The sequence below is a fragment of the Urtica dioica genome, chromosome 12 (assembly GCF_054948205.1).
Source record: "Urtica dioica subsp. dioica isolate 48M chromosome 12, U.dioica_male_clone48M_v1_H2, whole genome shotgun sequence".
NCBI lineage: Eukaryota > Viridiplantae > Streptophyta > Magnoliopsida > Rosales > Urticaceae > Urtica > Urtica dioica.
In genome coordinates, this window is record NC_142767.1 from 15,038,018 (window position 1) to 15,054,306 (window position 16,289).

The following is a 16,289-nucleotide window of genomic DNA, read 5'->3' on the forward strand; positions in this document are numbered from 1 at the left end:
AGAACGGCTCACCAAGATTGGCGTTACTGTTGAGAACCTGTCAACACAGATAATAAACGTAAATTACTGGAAATTATCTCATTCTTGAATGGAAATAAACGGAAATAACTGTAAATAAATCATCTGTAACAACACAGTCTGTACTATTTTTTTAAAAACCAGATCTGAGTTCTGGGTAAAAAAAAAAACCCAGATCTAGTTTCGAAATAAATGGAAATAATTGTAAATAATATACTACATAAGCTTAATTGTAAGGTGCGCCTCCCATCGGGGAAGGCCGGGCCCAGGCTGCCCGGGCCTCCATCGCCGCCGCTCGCCTGCCAAACAGTCCCGGCGTCGCCGCCCAGGGCCGACACGACCATCCCATCGCCCGGCTCGACCTGCGCGACTCCACCCAGGCCGCGCGCGCCCCCATCCCAGCGCCCGGCTCGACCTGCGCGACTCCACCTAGGCCGCGCGCGCCCCCAGAGCCGTCTGGGTCTCCTCTGGCGATGCTTCCGGTGCAGACAGCGCCGACGAGGGCCGGCGCACCTTCGCCCGGGCCCGCCTCGCCGAGCACGCCTCCACGCCGGTCGACTCGGCTCTCCCCGGCGCTCCTAGGCCGACGCCACCCGGTGCCGATCTCGCCGGACGCAGCCACGCTCCGGTTGGAGAGAGAGAGATAGAGAGAGAGAGAGAGAGAGAGAGAGAGAGAGAGAGAGGGAAAACGTGGATTTCCGATTTGTGGAGTGGCTGGAGAGAGAGAGTGAGAGAGAGAGAGAGAGAACGTGGATTGAGTTTCAAAAGCAAAATAACTGCCTCCTACGTATCAGGAACAATTAACGCACAAAAAAAGGAAAAAAAATGCTAATTAAAAAACTGAGGAAAAAAAAGTAAAACATAATTTGCCACCTATTACGTTTAGCTATTTCCCTAAAAAACTCCAAACATAGGCTAGATCTCAAACCTAACGTTTTAGGTGGCCTAGTTGCTTATAAAACTCAAAATTAAAACTTTAATTTTTTTTTCTATAAAAAAGGTAAAATTAAAACTGTATATTCACACTTCGCAGTTTCATTATTTATTTTCTCATAATGAAATAGAAAAAAAAAAAAAAAAAAAAAACAAAATTAAAGTTGGATTAGAATTAGAGTATGAATTAAACTCCATCTCGAACAAATTGGCTTGCACTTACACTTACACGTAACACTGGTCAGTTAAAATGGGAAAGGTCTTTCTTTCACAACCTCCTATTTCTTCTGTACTCTCTGCTGTCTCTCTCATAACACATCCTCAACTCAGGTGGTACTATGGCTGAGAGCTTCCAACTTTTCCATGCACTGCCAGTGCCAGACGACACCGTTTCGACCCTCGGAAACGGAGTACCTTGGGAAGCAAACTACGGGGTGTCAAGCACGTGTCCTCTGGGACCGTTCACAGGCTACGCCGCGATCCTGAAACACTCGAGCTTTCTAAAGCCAGCTCAGCAGCTTCTAGACGACATTTTTGGGTCCGGTCTTAGGGTTCCGATCGCCCCACTCATCCCCGCCGTAGATCAGAGGTTCGATCGCCTCCTTTACGCTTACGGCTTTAAAAACAACTCCAGGCTTGTTCTTATGCTTGAGGAGGTACGTATATGTTTTTTTATATTACATATTGTTTTTTTTTTAGGATTGAGATTAATTAAGATATCTTAACCGGTTCTATCTATTTATCCATTAATATAGTGATTATATATGGGATTAGGTTTTCCGTGTTGATGATAAAATTGTTCTTCGTTTTGCCTGGTTTTGTTTTGAATGGGTGTTCATTAAGAGAGAGAGAGAGAGAAAGGAATACAAATACTTGTAAAAAAAAAAAAAGAAAAAAAATAAGATTTTGTTGTTCAAGAAAAAAGGTCTATTGTTTGTTTGTGCTGAGACGAAAATGATGATGAGATTGTCATGTCAATATCTGATCTGATTCAGTATCCCACTGCACCAAAGAAAACTTAAAGATGAATTGTCTTGTCATTGTACTGTTCATTTTTTTTTTTTTTTTGCTCACTGTTTCTTTGGCTATAATAATTATGGTCTCGGACTCTCAGTTCACACTTCACACACTATTGCATAGTTATTTTTATTTATATACTTAAAAAAATAGTTTTTTTTATATATATCCTTTAAAATTAATTATTTTTATTTATAATGTGTATATATATATTTATCTTCTCATAAAGTACTATATTCTCATATGATAATAATAAATAACAACAAAACACATATATTTGATAATATTAAAACCTAGCTTCGAATTATATGTTTTTGGTCAAATTATAGTTTTATAAAACCAAAAAAAAAAAAAAACTACAAACTAACAATATGTTTTGGGTCTCAAAGTATATTTTTATAATTGGTGATAATATATAACAGTATATACATGTATATATATATTAGTATATTGCTTTTCAATGTCCATAGATATACATAGAAGTCAGTCGTACTTGCACTTGTACTTGTACTGTACAAGTACAAGTGTACGTGCGCTATTCTATTCCGTAGCTTTATATTTTTCATTGTGGTTAATTAATAGCCGTGCCGTCATATATGGGCAGGTTAACAAAAGATGTAAATTGTATTGCCAACAAATACAATCAGTTGTGTCATCTTTTGAAGCCGTTGCTGGGGTAGCCAATTCAGCACCGTTCATATGTCACGCCATTAGGGCCATTTTGGTCAACTTTGGTTGCTTGAAAAACGTGATTCTAAGCCGTTTCGGCGAAACCTCGAGGGCTTTATGGGGAACTATTAAAAATGATGATCATATTCACGACCCGACGACTCTGAACTACTTGTCTAGTGCTCTTCGTACCTCTAATAGAGGCCTCCCCGAACACGCCGTGGCCGTGTTGAAGAAATGGCTCTTCGACCACTTTTTGCACCCGTAAGTTATTTCATTTCATTCTAATAATTATATTCGCTAATTTGGCTAAACATGGACATTTGAATTCCATTACTACGCCCTTACCGGAGTTTTCAAGACTAATTAGAACGGAGGAATGGAAACAGTAGCAGAACAGAATTTCCGATATTATTTTTTTGGTGTGAACGGAATAGAATGTGTATCTTTCTATAGCTAAAATGAAGCGTAAAACATGTTTTTTTTTTTTTTTTTGCGGTTTTGTTTCGAGTAGTTATCCAAGCGACTTGGAAAAGCAATTGCTTGCTCAGCGGACGGGTCTATCCAAGAATCAGGTGAACGCATTGTTTTATATTTGTAATTTGAACTTTGAGCTCTACAATGAATTTCTAGTGCATAGTTTCAATTTGTTTCCTTGTAATAACTCGTCTATTTGGGTCAGGTCACAAATTGGTTCATCAATTCGAGAGTGCGACTTTGGAAGCCAATGGTTGAAGAAATGCACGATCTTGAAGTACACAAGAGTCATTCTCACGCCCTTCGTGAATCAGCAAGTACAAATAAACGATCTAGAAATAAGTGGCATGTGAAGAATAATAACGGCGTACATATTGATGGAGACTCCCCGGTCAATCGTACCGCTTTGGCATTGGATCTGCAGCCCAGTATTGGGCTTGGGCCTTCACTGGTCTTCTCCAAGCCCATCACACAAACCTTTGATTTTGTCTCAAGCGAGGAAGCAGCTTTCAAAAACTGGTTTTGAGATGCAAAAATGTGGTGGAAGCAAATATGGACGTGTACCTTTTTTTATTTATTTATTTTATAAATGTACTTTAATGTTAAGAACGTCGTACTTTTCCGTTATTATTATGATTTTTTACGAAATATTTTATTATGTTAATCTAATGTGAAAAACATTATTTTGATGATCCTTAATGTATTTCATTTATTTTACTTTATATTTATTTATATGTAAAATATTGGTGAGCATTGTTTTCATATATGATCATCACTGCCCAAATAATTATGGAGCTCTAAATTACCTACAATTCAATAGCAACTTAGGTTGTCTTCACTTAAATTTCATATAAGTATGAGTAACGTTTGTTGTAGTTGCTCTAAGAAGGGAGTACATATGTATGAGAGAGGAAGACTTGAGAGATACTAGATATGTGGATCACATGTCAATTGTTTTGTCAGATTTTCTTTATACTATAAAATACAATTTTTACTCTATCTCTCATCCATGGTGCAATTGCAAGTGTCTAAGGTTTGAAATACTGTTTATCGTTATCATACCGCGTATTCAATTTGATTGGTTTACATTTTATCGCCATGATATACGGTGATATTTGACGAATGTATACGGCGAGAAATTACATAAACAAATAAATTAATATGAATGTGTGGTATTTGTTAAAATAATTGTTGTATCTATGGTATTTGCTAAAATAATTGCAGTATTTGTGATAATTATTTAAAATAATTGCATAATATTTTGCAATATTTGTTAAATTTGTAAAAAGTGAAGACATTTGCAGAATATTCCGTGGACGTGCAGTATTGAGAATCTCTTGCGGAAATCGTGCTTTTTTTGTGATATTCAAAACCTTGTGAAGGCACATCATATCACAAGCAATATCATTAATGGACATGGACGTATTTATATAAATTTGTCTCTTGGATCTATTTTTGGGAAAATAACACATTTATACTATGTGTTTTAGTGAAATGTCGAGTTTAACCCTCGGTTTTCAAAAATGTCGAGGTCATACCCTCTGTTTAACTAAAATGACGAAATTATACCATCTGTTTAACTAAAATGACGAAATTATACCATGAAATAGACAACAGTGTCACAAATATTCTTTTTATTGACTTTTCATTGACGTTGACTATAATATTTATATATAAACACCAATTATCTTTATTCATTTGCGCCATATATGTAATTTATTTAAAAACTAAAAAATAAACAACAATCTCTTAGTCGTGAAGAACACATAAAGATGCAAAGAGGTAAACATCGATAGTTGATAGTCATCAAAATTGCATATTCGAACAGAGAATCCAGGATTTAGAGTTACAATTCGAACACGGAATGAAGTCATTTCTTAGGAGGTATGCATTTTATTATTTAATTTCAATTTAAGGCTATTTTTATTTCAAATTTGAGAATTTGGAAGTTAGGGCACTAATTTATATTTGATTTGGTTTTTCTTATATAAGAGTTAATATCAATGAAAGGGAGATTTGTGACGCTGTTATTCATTTTAGGATATAATTTTGTCATTTTAGTTAAACAGAGGGTATAATTTCGTCATTTTAGTTAAACAGAGAGTATGAACTCGACATTTTTAAAAACCGAAGATTAAACTCGACATTTCACTAAAACACATGATATAAATGTGTTATTTTCTTTTTATTTTTTCAAATTTCTCCGCTGGCGGCAATTCCTAATCCCACTGCGTAACTATGTCACGTGTCATTTTCTAGTTTCTGTAGTTTTCACTTACAGCAAAGAGCAAACAACAGCGGCGTTGGCGCGAAAGATTGGTTGGTGTGTCACTCAAAAGAGGAGATTTATTCCACGTGATTTCCACGTGGCACTATCAGAACGGTCAATGCCTTAACCGACTTTCAGCATCACCCGATTAAACACCACAGCTGACAGTTGGCATCAGTAATATTTTTTTTGCTGTCAAGCTGGCATCAGTATTACGAATAATCTAAACATGCTAAAATAAAAGTAGAATATTCGATATCAAAATCCTTTGGTCACCTACGGTCGGCTCTAGAATACGACTTTTAAAATCACACTAGCAAGCACGACGCCGTTTAAGGGAATACCTCTCCGCGTTCGAATTAAGCAAAGTACTAAAACAAAAAAGGAAAGCGTTGAAGAAGAAAGAGAGAAGACGAGACTGAGATTTCTAGGGTTTTGAGATTAAAATAATCGATTAATTAGGGTTTAAAAGATTTGATAGCTCCAGAGTGAGAAAGTGTGGACTTTATAGAGCGGGTTTCCGGTAGTTATGCAGACGGAAGCGAGAGTCCATGGAGTCCGAAACCTGGCGGCGTCGAAGCCGCAGGTGATCCAGCAGTCTCAGATTGGGACTCTTTCCCAGCTCGTCGCCGGAGGTGTCGCCGGAGCTCTTAGCAAGACCTGTACGGCTCCTCTTGCCAGGCTCACCATTCTCTTCCAGGTCCTCAACTGTTCTTCGCTTCTGTTCTTCTGTTAAATATGAAATTAATTGAATGAACGAATTCGCCGTAGGTTAATCACAGAGTTCGTAAGATTTTTTTTTTTTTTTTCTTGGTAGGGCTCGATACTTCTTGAGTCATGTATTGATTGTTTTTATAGCTTCATGAGCTATGTATATACTTGTTTATATATGTGTGCGTGTGTGTGGTTGTTGATTGTGTGTGTTTTGTCCTGTGTTTGTGCTGTCTCAGGTGCAAGGCATGCACTCAGATATCGCCACATTGAGAAAAGCGAGCATCTGGAACGAGGCTTCACGGATCATTGGCGAAGAAGGGTTTAGGGCTTTTTGGAAAGGGAATTTGGTTACGATCGCTCACCGGCTACCTTATTCTTCTGTCAACTTTTACGCTTATGAACACTACAAAAAGGTGTTAGTCACTATGCCATTCTATTATTCAAATTAAGGATATCCAAACGTTCGAGTCTGATTTCCTCGACCTTTTTTTGGTGCAGTTGCTAGTGATGATTCCGGCGCTGGGAAATCACAGGAACAACATGACCACGAACCTCGGTGTGCATTTTGTCGGTGGTGGCTTGGCGGGAATAACAGCGGCCTCGGCCACGTACCCTTTGGATCTTGTTAGAACGCGCCTCGCAGCTCAGGTTCGGTTATTGTTTCATGTCGCCTTTTCTTTCTATACTTGATTAATTTGTTGTTCTAAAATTCAAAATTGTATTCGAATTTGCAGACGAATGTTATGTATTATCGGGGTATATCGCATGCCATGAAGACTATTACCCGGGATGAGGGGATTTTAGGACTCTATAAAGGGCTCGGGGCGACCCTGCTGGTATGGTCTTTTATATCCAACTTTGTTTATGCCAAGTTCTATTAATTTTCATCATTGTTATAGTATTCATCTTAATGCTGGTCTGCTTTATTCTAATGCAGGGTGTCGGGCCAAATATAGCTATCAGCTTTTCAGTATACGAGACTCTACGATCTCAATGGAAGCTGCAAAGGTGACCTTAGCATCTCTACAGTGTTAATATCAGATTGACACTACCTTATTGTCAATTAATTCGTTTTTTTGTTCTATACTAATAGTCTAATATTTTCGTAATTATTTCATTTTTTGGCTTTTTATTCCAGGCCTCATGATTCTCCTATCCTAGTGAGTCTGGCTTGTGGAAGTCTTTCTGGTATTGCATCTTCAACAGGTGAGTGATCGTCAGCCTACTTCTTCGAATGTATAAAACCTTTTCTTTTTTCCCCTCTTATCTTGCACGATTGTGCATTCCTTCCAACTATGTTCTTTTTTTAATTTATAATTGGAGTTGCCATTATTTTCTTCTTTATCTCAGGCTTGGTGTTTCTGTGAAACATCATTGTTGTTTGTTGGTAATTTTCCTGCGTGGTAGTTACTTAACCCCTCATTTTCTTGTTTTCCACGATGTGAATTGTTTGTCGATGACCTTTTATGATTTAATTTTCACTAACTAGATAGATAGCCTCAAGCCAGTGCACCCAACACAGTTGCCAGTCAGTCGTTCTTTGGTTAAACTAGTTATAGTTTGTAGCTAGAGACAATAATTTCTGCAATAGAAATTAATAGAAGTGGCTGTCATAATGCTTTTGATGCAGAAACAAGCTGTGGTGCAGGCTCTGCACCGGTTATCTTATCGGGTTGACCCCCTAGAACCAGGGACCAGACTGAATGGGTTTTTAATGTCTGGTATTTTTGAAATTTAGTAAGGAAAGCTGATAAAGAATTTTCTTTCCCCTGGGTAATTTTGTCAAAGTTTAATCTTATATAAGGACTTCGTCTTTCAAATCTTTACTCAATGACATGTCTCCCCAAGCGTTGCAGTGGGTTCCGAAATTGGGTGGGCTACTCTCGGGTGAACTTATGTTACTCAATTTTCAATTGTGGGAGGTGTCCTCTGTGGTTTGCTTCTCACTCGGTCTTCTTCCCTTTTCAATGGGTTTATAGGTATTGGATACTCTAATGCTCGCCAGTGCATCGGGGAGTGTGTTTATTGATGTACATCTCATATGGATTAGGGTCATAGCTTACATTTAGAGGATTTAAAAGAACTGAAAGCGATGAAAAATCTATTTCTAATCGAGTACATTATTTCAGTTCTCCATATTGAAAATAGATTTCAGATTTAGTATATTAAAAATAAAAAATAAACCTTTTCTGACAGAAGTTTTGCTGGAGGAAACATGACATTAGGCTCTGTTTGAAATCCGGTAGATAGGAGGGAAAGCAAAATGGAATCCCTCCTATTTTCCTTTTGTTGTTTGGATGGAAGGAAAATAGAAGGGAAAAGGTAAATAGGAGGGAAAATATATATATATCTCACAAAAATATTCCATTTTTCATGGAAAATTTGGTGGAAAATGAAATCCACCAAAGTTTCTACGTTTGGGGTCTGCGATTAAGTCTATTTTTTTCACTTCCCCCTCTTCTGTTTATCTTATTTTCCATGACTTCCAAACAAAACATATAATTTTTAGTTTAGCTTGTTTTTCCTTCTGTCCACTTTCCCTCTCATTTTCCGTGGTTCCAAATCGGAACCTCATTCTGAAGGAAAGATGGCTATCACTGGTGGCTCTTAAGACTATATTCTGGCATTCCATGTTTACACAACCCAAGGCTCACTTTCCTTCTCCTTCACCGGCAGTTATGATTCAAAATAACCGTGGTTTCGCTGCATGGCTTTTGCAATTCACTCTTTGGATTTACTTTTTCTAGCTCTGTGTGCGTGTGTGTTTTGGCGATCGTCTATTTTTCATTGTTACCCTATGTCTACGTAGCAACAAAGTGCCGAACATGATTTCTGATTTTCGTTTACTGTGCTTGTAGCAACATTTCCGTTAGATCTGGTGAGAAGGCGAAAGCAGTTGGAGGGAGCGGGAGGGCGAGCGAGAGTGTACACGACTAGCCTTTTCGGAACATTTAAGCACATATTCCGCACCGAAGGCATGCGCGGCCTCTACAGAGGAATCCTGCCCGAGTACTACAAGGTTGTGCCTGGCGTCGGCATTTGTTTTATGACCTACGAGACCCTCAAGCTGCTTTTGGCAGATCTTTCGGCCGACTCGTAGTAGAAACAAAGCCTTCACTATTTTGTAACTGACACAAAACATCTTTTTTTTTTTTTGGTTTTCACATATGATGATACGGCGCTGAGGTTTCATTTTCCCCATTGTATAGATTATTGGGACCCTATATTTTACAGAGTCGCATGTTACGCACAATAGCTCCACAATTTTGTTTACTTGCTTAGCATTGATAATTAATTTTAAATTTATATTTTGGTTTTTTGCCTCGTTGTTTTCTACCTGCGAGGTTGCTTGCTCCACATTTATTAACCAGTTCAGAAGTTAACCAGTATCTCCATGCTACTTTACGCTACTAATGTTTAAGCGCTGAGACTCGATTTAATTTTCTTGGAGTAATTTTATTAAAAGGCGGCTTAAAAAAAATTTAATTTTGTAATTTTTATTTTATGTATCTATGAAAATCTGGAAAATAATGTCGATGAAAAGAACTTATAAATTTATGAAAACAAATACAACATTGTTATGTTCATAATGTGAGGTTTTTAGCACAAAATTTTCCTATATACCCCCGTCTAAATACCCTTAAAAGTTTATGGAAGAAATTAGAAAAATCAGAACTGTAAGGACGAAAATTGTAAAATTTTAAAGTTAAAAGTTTAACTACTAAATCGTTAATGCTATATATTGATAGCATTTGTAATACTGTGATACATTGTAGTGTAACTTGTACAAGAAGTTTCATAATCTTGGAGTATATTACTAAATAACTAGCTGGATTTAGGCCTCAAGATAACATTCCTAACTTCTTGTACACAAAAGAAGGAAAAAAAAAAACAAAGAAAGAAACCCAGCTCAATTAAATGACATAATAGAATATGCAACTTTATTTATTAGGTTGAAGAAACTCTTTTTTTTTAGCACCCCATGAGAGGAATTTGAGGGGTTATATTATTTAAAAAAAAAAAACAAAAAAAACAAACAGGAATGACCATTACAAGGGGAAACTTCCGGTGAGACGGATGTGATCGAGAGTGCGGCGTAGGCCGTACTTATTGACAGCCGCGATGGCCGATCTAAAGCCTCCGCCATAGGCCGGGGAAGAATCGTGCGCAATCTGGTGCATGAAAAACTCCCCTAACTTGTTCTCCACGTTAGATTTCCCGCCTTTCTTCGAGGATGATGACGTGGCAGAAGAAGACGAGGGCAGTGCTGCTGAGGTGGAGGCAGAAGGCACGTTTCTTGAGCTGGGCATTACTTCGGACTCAAGCCACATCTGAGAAAGCACTTGGCAGATACCTTCCTCTACTTCGGGGTTAAGGTTACGAAACCCTATGGATATACATAGTATTATTTTATTTTAGAATAATGTTCAACCTGTAAAAAAAATATTTAAATTATTTATATGGTTTAGCCGCATATGTTACCTTTAAGGCGTAGCCAGCCGTGCATTAATTCATGGGCAAGAATAGCACCTGTCAATAATCTGCAGAGACAATTGAAACATTTTTTTTAATCCGTTGTTAGAGTGAGAAATTGTTAAAACAACATTTATAATTTAGCCTGCACTATTTTTTTTTTTAGGGGGTTATAAATTTATAGTCATAATCGATTGAAACTAATAATCAAGTTAAATGGTCAAAACGTGCAAGTATACCAAAGTTCAATAAGTTTTTTTAACTATATAATTAAAAAAAATTCAATGTCAATTTTTTTTACAGCATAATATTAACTATTTTGCTGGAAACTTGAAATTTTGTATATTTTGCTAGGACTATTCCATATAATTTTTCCATTTTTTAAACCTCCATATGCTAGTTCGTCCTGGTCGTTCTTATATTTGCTGCAAGCTTTATTAAGAATGGCATCGTTCTTATTTATTTGTTTATTTATTATAATTTTTCAAGCGTATAATCACTTGTACAAGTGTTCTTCCCTATCTCCTCATATAATTAATCAACATGTCTACACGGAATAAATGAGCAATTAATTGAGTGACTAAACCACTAAAATTTGAAAATTTGTAAAATAGACATTTTTTTTTTTGTAAATTTTAAGTAAATAGTCATTATGTTGATGTGACATTGTTTGAACATTTTTAGCATTCTATTTATACCTTTAGAGTCTGATGGTTATTTATAATTATTCACGAATATTTACAACTATTAATGTATTTTTGTCTTTGTTGATAAAATCTCATAGCTATGTACTTAAAATTTACCAAATGTTGACTGTACGATAAAACTTGAGTTTTCATATATGTAGAGAATAAAAAAAAACTGCATTAGAACTCACCTTGGAAGACCGAAGAGAACAAGAATAGCTGTGACTTCACATTTTCTCGTCAGCTTTTGAGGCTGAGTTCTCATTCCCATTAGTTGGTTTCCCCCAAATTTAGGCCTTCTCAAAATCTGATCATTTTATTAATACATGAAATTAACATACCAAAAAAAAAAAAAAAAAAAAAAAAAAAACACACACACACACACACACACGAAAGAAACATACACTGGTAACAGTCTGCTCTTCGGAAAGGCAAAGACCCCTAGTCTCAGGCATGTGATGGATTCCCTGAAAAAAAGAAAGAAAAAAAAAAAGAAAAGAAAAGAAAAGAAGTAAATCTCGTGTATAATCGCAGCATGAGATGAAACATAACTTACGCTCTTCTCCCCGACAATGGCCTCGTTGAGGGCTTGTCTTTCGACAAGAAGCATAGGAATCTGCTGGTCTATCTTCATGTACATTCCCTCGTAAAAGTCTCTGATGGCGTGGTAAAGCGGCTGGCAATCGCCCGTGTCCATGATCGCCGATTCCATGCACTCGAAGCATAAGCTCCGCCCGTCTCCCAACGAAACATATCTCGCGTCCCACGACTTCACCAACGAACCACGCAAATATCACATTCATATTCGCGACTTCTCTCATTCTGATTCAGTCTCGTTACGCTAGTGATTTGACAACGCTTTTTTTTTTTTTTTAATAACCAAAAATGAAACGTGCTCGAAGTGAAAGAGACAAATATCTATTTTTTCAAAAGTTCAGGGACACTTAATGTGGCCCGCTTAGACATTCTGCGTTAAAATTCTAGTCCAACTATCTAATAACTAAGAAAATAGTTTAAAGTAAGAACAAGAGCATGTGTCATACTATGAGAGACCTAGACATAAATTATGCTATACTTTTTAATATTTGAATGCTTAGTCTATAATTTTAATTAAGAGCAGCCATTAGACTATTCGAAACGGTTTCTTTAAAATAAGGCCTTAGTAGTAGCGTTACCTCTAAGCGCTCGCAGCTGCAACAACGAGATGTTGTGTCGTGTTCGTGGGAAGGGCAGTACTTTTGTAGCCAAAATGGGTGACATCTGTACTCGATCAACCCTGCTCGGTTCGTCGGGATCTGAATTTTGTTTCGTCGATCATTCATCCGTCAATTTTTTTTTTACTAACCGCACAATGTAATGTTCCAAAAGAGGAAAAAAAAAATTAACTTACGAATTGATGACAGACGTCGCATTTGGGGTGAGCGAGCTCTTTGAAACAAACCTTGTGATACGGATCCCGCCCTGACAACGAAAACTTGAATCATAGAGAAAAAAAAATTTATCAAAATCATGAGGTAGGTTATATGTCGGAAATAAGAGAATTAATTTAATTTGTGTTTTTGTATATTTTCATGATTTAAGTATACCTCGTTTTCGGTTATTGGTTGGTTGCAAGCATGGCAGCGAAAGCACGGGGGATGAAAGTAAGTTCCCATGCATCCTAGATAATTCCCGTACCGTATTTCACGTTTGCAGCCGCCACACATTCTGCCAAATTTGATTTTTAAGTTACAAATTTAAAACTGCTACCCAAACATTTCGAGAAAAAAAAAGAGAGGAAAATTGAGAGAATATGAGAACCATTAAGACTAAGAAAATTGCTCGAAACATGTCTCATTTTAGAAGCTAATCTCTAAAACAGTGTTTGACAAGAGGGGCTAGCTCAATTGATAAAGCACCCCCAAATGAGTAGATGAGTTCGAGTCACCGGGAAAGCAATTTGCAAAAAAAAAAAAAAAAAAAGGGTCTAGTGGCTATCTAGCCATATAAAACGTTTGAAATTTCTAAATAACCAACGTTTTGTTAATTTTTGATAAATAGTCACGTAAATCTATTTACGCAGAGTAAATTCATAGTAAATATGTGTAAATAACATTGATTATGTCATATTTTTGGCTATTTACGAAATATTTATAGTTATTTACGAAAAATTTATAAAACGTTGGCTAAAATGCAAATGCTTATGTTTTTGTGGTTTATATCGCTAAATATTTGAAAAAAAAATCTAAAACATTGTTTTAAGTTTTTTTATTCAAAAACTAAAAAAAGGTGATAAGAATTTTTTTTTTTAAAAAGAATGATTACTTTTGATCCCAAGAGTATTGGTGGTGAGGAGGTGGAGGAATTTGCGGAAAGTTGGGAGGATGAGGATTGTGCGGTTTGTGGCGCGGCGAGGAACGGAAAGGTGCATTCCATGAGTCGTGAAGAGCTCTTGCTAGCTCTTCATCATGGTCTCTCCGCCACCGCGGTCCTGAAATTTTTTAAAAAATTTGTTAAATAGATGATCTTCATTTGTTACTAAAAGAAAAATAATTAAATGTCACGAGAACGAGAGTGTGATCGAAGAAATACCATACCACTCGGCCTCCTCAAATCTTCGGTTAAAGAGAGGTTGATCGCGTGATCTAGCTCGGCCTTTTCCTTATGAGCTCTAGGCCGATCGTCCTAAAGAAAAAATCTTTAAGATTTAAATATATTTTTTTTTAAATATGGAATAAAAGTTTTAATGTGTATATTAAACAAACCAAGGATCGAGGGGGCCCGCGCCAAAGCATGTTTTCGTCGCTATTTGGTCCTCCGACTCGTCTTCCACCCGAACCGCCTTTGAAAATCTTACTCACCCATTTCATAAACTGCGATTTCCTCTCTGCTTATTTTGAAGAAACGGAGCCCAGACAAATATGAACTTCAAAAATCCAAGTATCCAATACTTCTCTACCAAATAAAATATCTACCACTCTTAAAAAAAAAATGTATTTCCAAACTTTATTCCATTGACACAAACCAATGACAAGGATATTTCATTATACAAGATCTCTTCTATTATTGACATGTGAGGAATATTGGATGATCAGTAGTGTTTTAACAGTTTCTTAATTAGCATAATGAAGAAATGTTGGACTTGTCATCTATACCAAAGTAAATAAAAAAAGCTATTTTGGGACAAGTTTGCAGTAGAAAAAGAGAATCAAAAGAAGTGTTTACCATAAGTGCAAGGATTAGAGAGATGGTTGATATCTGAAGGAGCCATTGAAGAAGCAAGCTACAAGTATATATAAAAGGCTCTGTAGCCGGAATTCGAACAGAACCGAAAACGACAGACCAGGAGAAGAATACAGAGAGGGAGAGAGAGAGAGAGAGAGAGAGAGAGAGAGAGAGAGAGACAGAAATAAGCAACGGCTTCAAAATAAAGGATTAAGGATTCGACTAACAACTCATTACCCATCGTCACAAATTTTATTATAATACTAAAAAAATAAGAGGAATAAGAATAGTTGGTATTGTTTTATGATCTCGAAAAGAAAGGATGAGAAACTTGTTGTTGGTGGAGAAAGAAGGGAATATGTGAGAGGGAAAGGCAAGAGATTCTTGGCTTGGAAAGATAAAAAAAGATGAGAGGGAAAGATGGCATTGAAAGACATTATAACCAAAAAAAAAAAAAAGAAGACAGAATCAATCAAGTATTATAAAGAACGGTGGTGTTCGATTCTCAATAATGATAATATAGAGAAATTAGTTGACAAGGAATAATCTTGTGAGCAAGAAATTTATATGCCAAGAAAAAAAAAAAGAAGAGTTTTTCTCCTTTTTCATATTGCCAAAGAGAATTCTTTTTAGAGCAAGATTGTGCTTCATTTTCTTTCCCTTAAAAAAAACGGCGGCTTTATTTGCATGAATATCATGCATTCATCTCCAATCACTCTTTTTATGGATAATCATAATAATGATGATATCTTCCTCGTCTACTAAAAGTTGTTAATTCATCAAGCTACGTTGACATCTATATATATACCGTTAAGATGTCAACTTGTCAAAACTTAATGCCATTCGTGGAATTTGGCACTAAACAAAAAGAAAAAAAGAATAACTTTTCAATTCACTGTGCTACAATTTTCGAGTTCTAAGTGTGGCATATTTGAAAAGAAATTTTTACTAATATTATAATATGATGTGATATTACTTATGGCTGCTTGAAAATAATAAGAAGGTTAACCAGTGTTATTGGTAGAAGCTTTTGATTCCGACGAATAAGCTGATGCAAAAAGTGAAAAAAAAAAAAAAAAAAAAAAAAAAAAAAAAAAACACTGTGGAGATTTGTATCTCTTTTGTTGGAGATTGCAAAATTTGTTTTGAGTTACCTTTTTGGAGCATTTAAAGTTTGGAGAGGAGATTGATAAGCATGTACATCGACTATAACAAAGTGCAGTTTTAGGCTCTAAAGCTTTTCAACTCCAGAATTCGTATTTATTTAAACGCAATTTTTGTACTTTTATCCACGATTACTCGCATATAAGGTTGGTCATATGAAGCAAGGGAAATAAATTTTTTTGATTCCGTCCCATATTTTGAGAAAAATGATACTCTCGAAACCGTAAAAAAAACTATTGGATAATCCCGGAAAGATTTTGCATGGGATCGATATTTCCTTGTACCATATTTTACAGTTCCGAGAGTCCCATTATATATATATATATATATATATATATATATATATATATATATATTTAAATTCGTTATTAATTATTTTAATTTAAAAATAACTTATATGAGTAAAAAAATAAATATATACTAAAAAAACTAATATGGTATAGTTCCGTTTCCACTTCCCAAATAGTACGGAAACATAAATCTTGGTACCAAGTTTTAGAATATGATTTATTTTCATTTCCCATGTGATACCAATAATACGACAAATGTGATCTCACGGGATCCCACATGATCCGCTTTACTCGCATATATTCCAAATTTTCAGAGAAGATTTGAGCAGTAAATCTCTTTCCCCTTTTTCTTTTTTAAAAACAAAATGTTAAGTA

General features: G+C 36.0%; 3 protein-coding genes across 6 annotated transcripts; 2 read left to right on the top strand and 1 right to left on the bottom strand.

Annotated features, from left to right (window-relative positions):
* The first annotated feature begins 1,220 nt into the window (after positions 1 to 1,220).
* On the top strand, positions 1,221 to 3,732 carry LOC149379456 (BEL1-like homeodomain protein 9). Its single transcript, XM_089603644.1, has 4 exons — positions 1,221 to 1,607; positions 2,573 to 2,901; positions 3,152 to 3,212; positions 3,320 to 3,732. The coding sequence occupies exons 1-4, from the start codon at positions 1,290 to 1,292 to the stop codon at positions 3,638 to 3,640; spliced, it is 1,029 nt and encodes a 342-aa protein (XP_089459770.1). The 5' UTR covers positions 1,221 to 1,289; the 3' UTR covers positions 3,641 to 3,732.
* A 1,995-nt stretch (positions 3,733 to 5,727) lies between these two features.
* On the top strand, positions 5,728 to 9,416 carry LOC149379457 (uncharacterized). Of its 4 annotated transcripts, none has more exons than XR_016294113.1 (8): positions 5,728 to 6,083; positions 6,334 to 6,510; positions 6,596 to 6,745; positions 6,832 to 6,933; positions 7,035 to 7,105; positions 7,236 to 7,303; positions 7,954 to 8,076; positions 8,956 to 9,052. XR_016294113.1 is itself a non-coding variant. In XM_089602540.1 (8 exons), the coding sequence occupies exons 1-7, from the start codon at positions 5,913 to 5,915 to the stop codon at positions 7,986 to 7,988; spliced, it is 774 nt and encodes a 257-aa protein (XP_089458666.1). In that variant the 5' UTR covers positions 5,728 to 5,912; the 3' UTR covers positions 7,989 to 8,031; positions 8,956 to 9,084. The 4 variants fall into 4 exon arrangements, 3 of the variants coding, with proteins under 3 accessions (XP_089458666.1, XP_089458665.1, XP_089458664.1); XM_089602540.1 differs by having other exon boundaries at positions 7,954 to 8,031; positions 8,956 to 9,084; XM_089602539.1 differs by lacking the exons at positions 7,954 to 8,076; positions 8,956 to 9,052 and adding an exon at positions 7,728 to 7,947.
* Positions 9,417 to 10,007: 591 nt separating this feature from the next.
* DAR2 (DA1-related protein 2) lies at positions 10,008 to 14,607 on the bottom strand. The gene is made up of 12 exons (XM_089602537.1): positions 14,461 to 14,607; positions 14,001 to 14,122; positions 13,833 to 13,920; positions 13,561 to 13,726; positions 12,843 to 12,963; positions 12,647 to 12,730; positions 12,432 to 12,551; positions 11,813 to 12,025; positions 11,661 to 11,723; positions 11,448 to 11,563; positions 10,580 to 10,638; positions 10,008 to 10,484 (listed from the first exon to the last, which is right to left on the bottom strand). Exons 1-12 carry the CDS (start codon positions 14,504 to 14,506, stop codon positions 10,147 to 10,149), a joined length of 1,536 nt encoding a protein of 511 aa, XP_089458663.1. The 5' UTR covers positions 14,507 to 14,607; the 3' UTR covers positions 10,008 to 10,146.
* Positions 14,608 to 16,289: the final 1,682 nt, after the last annotated feature.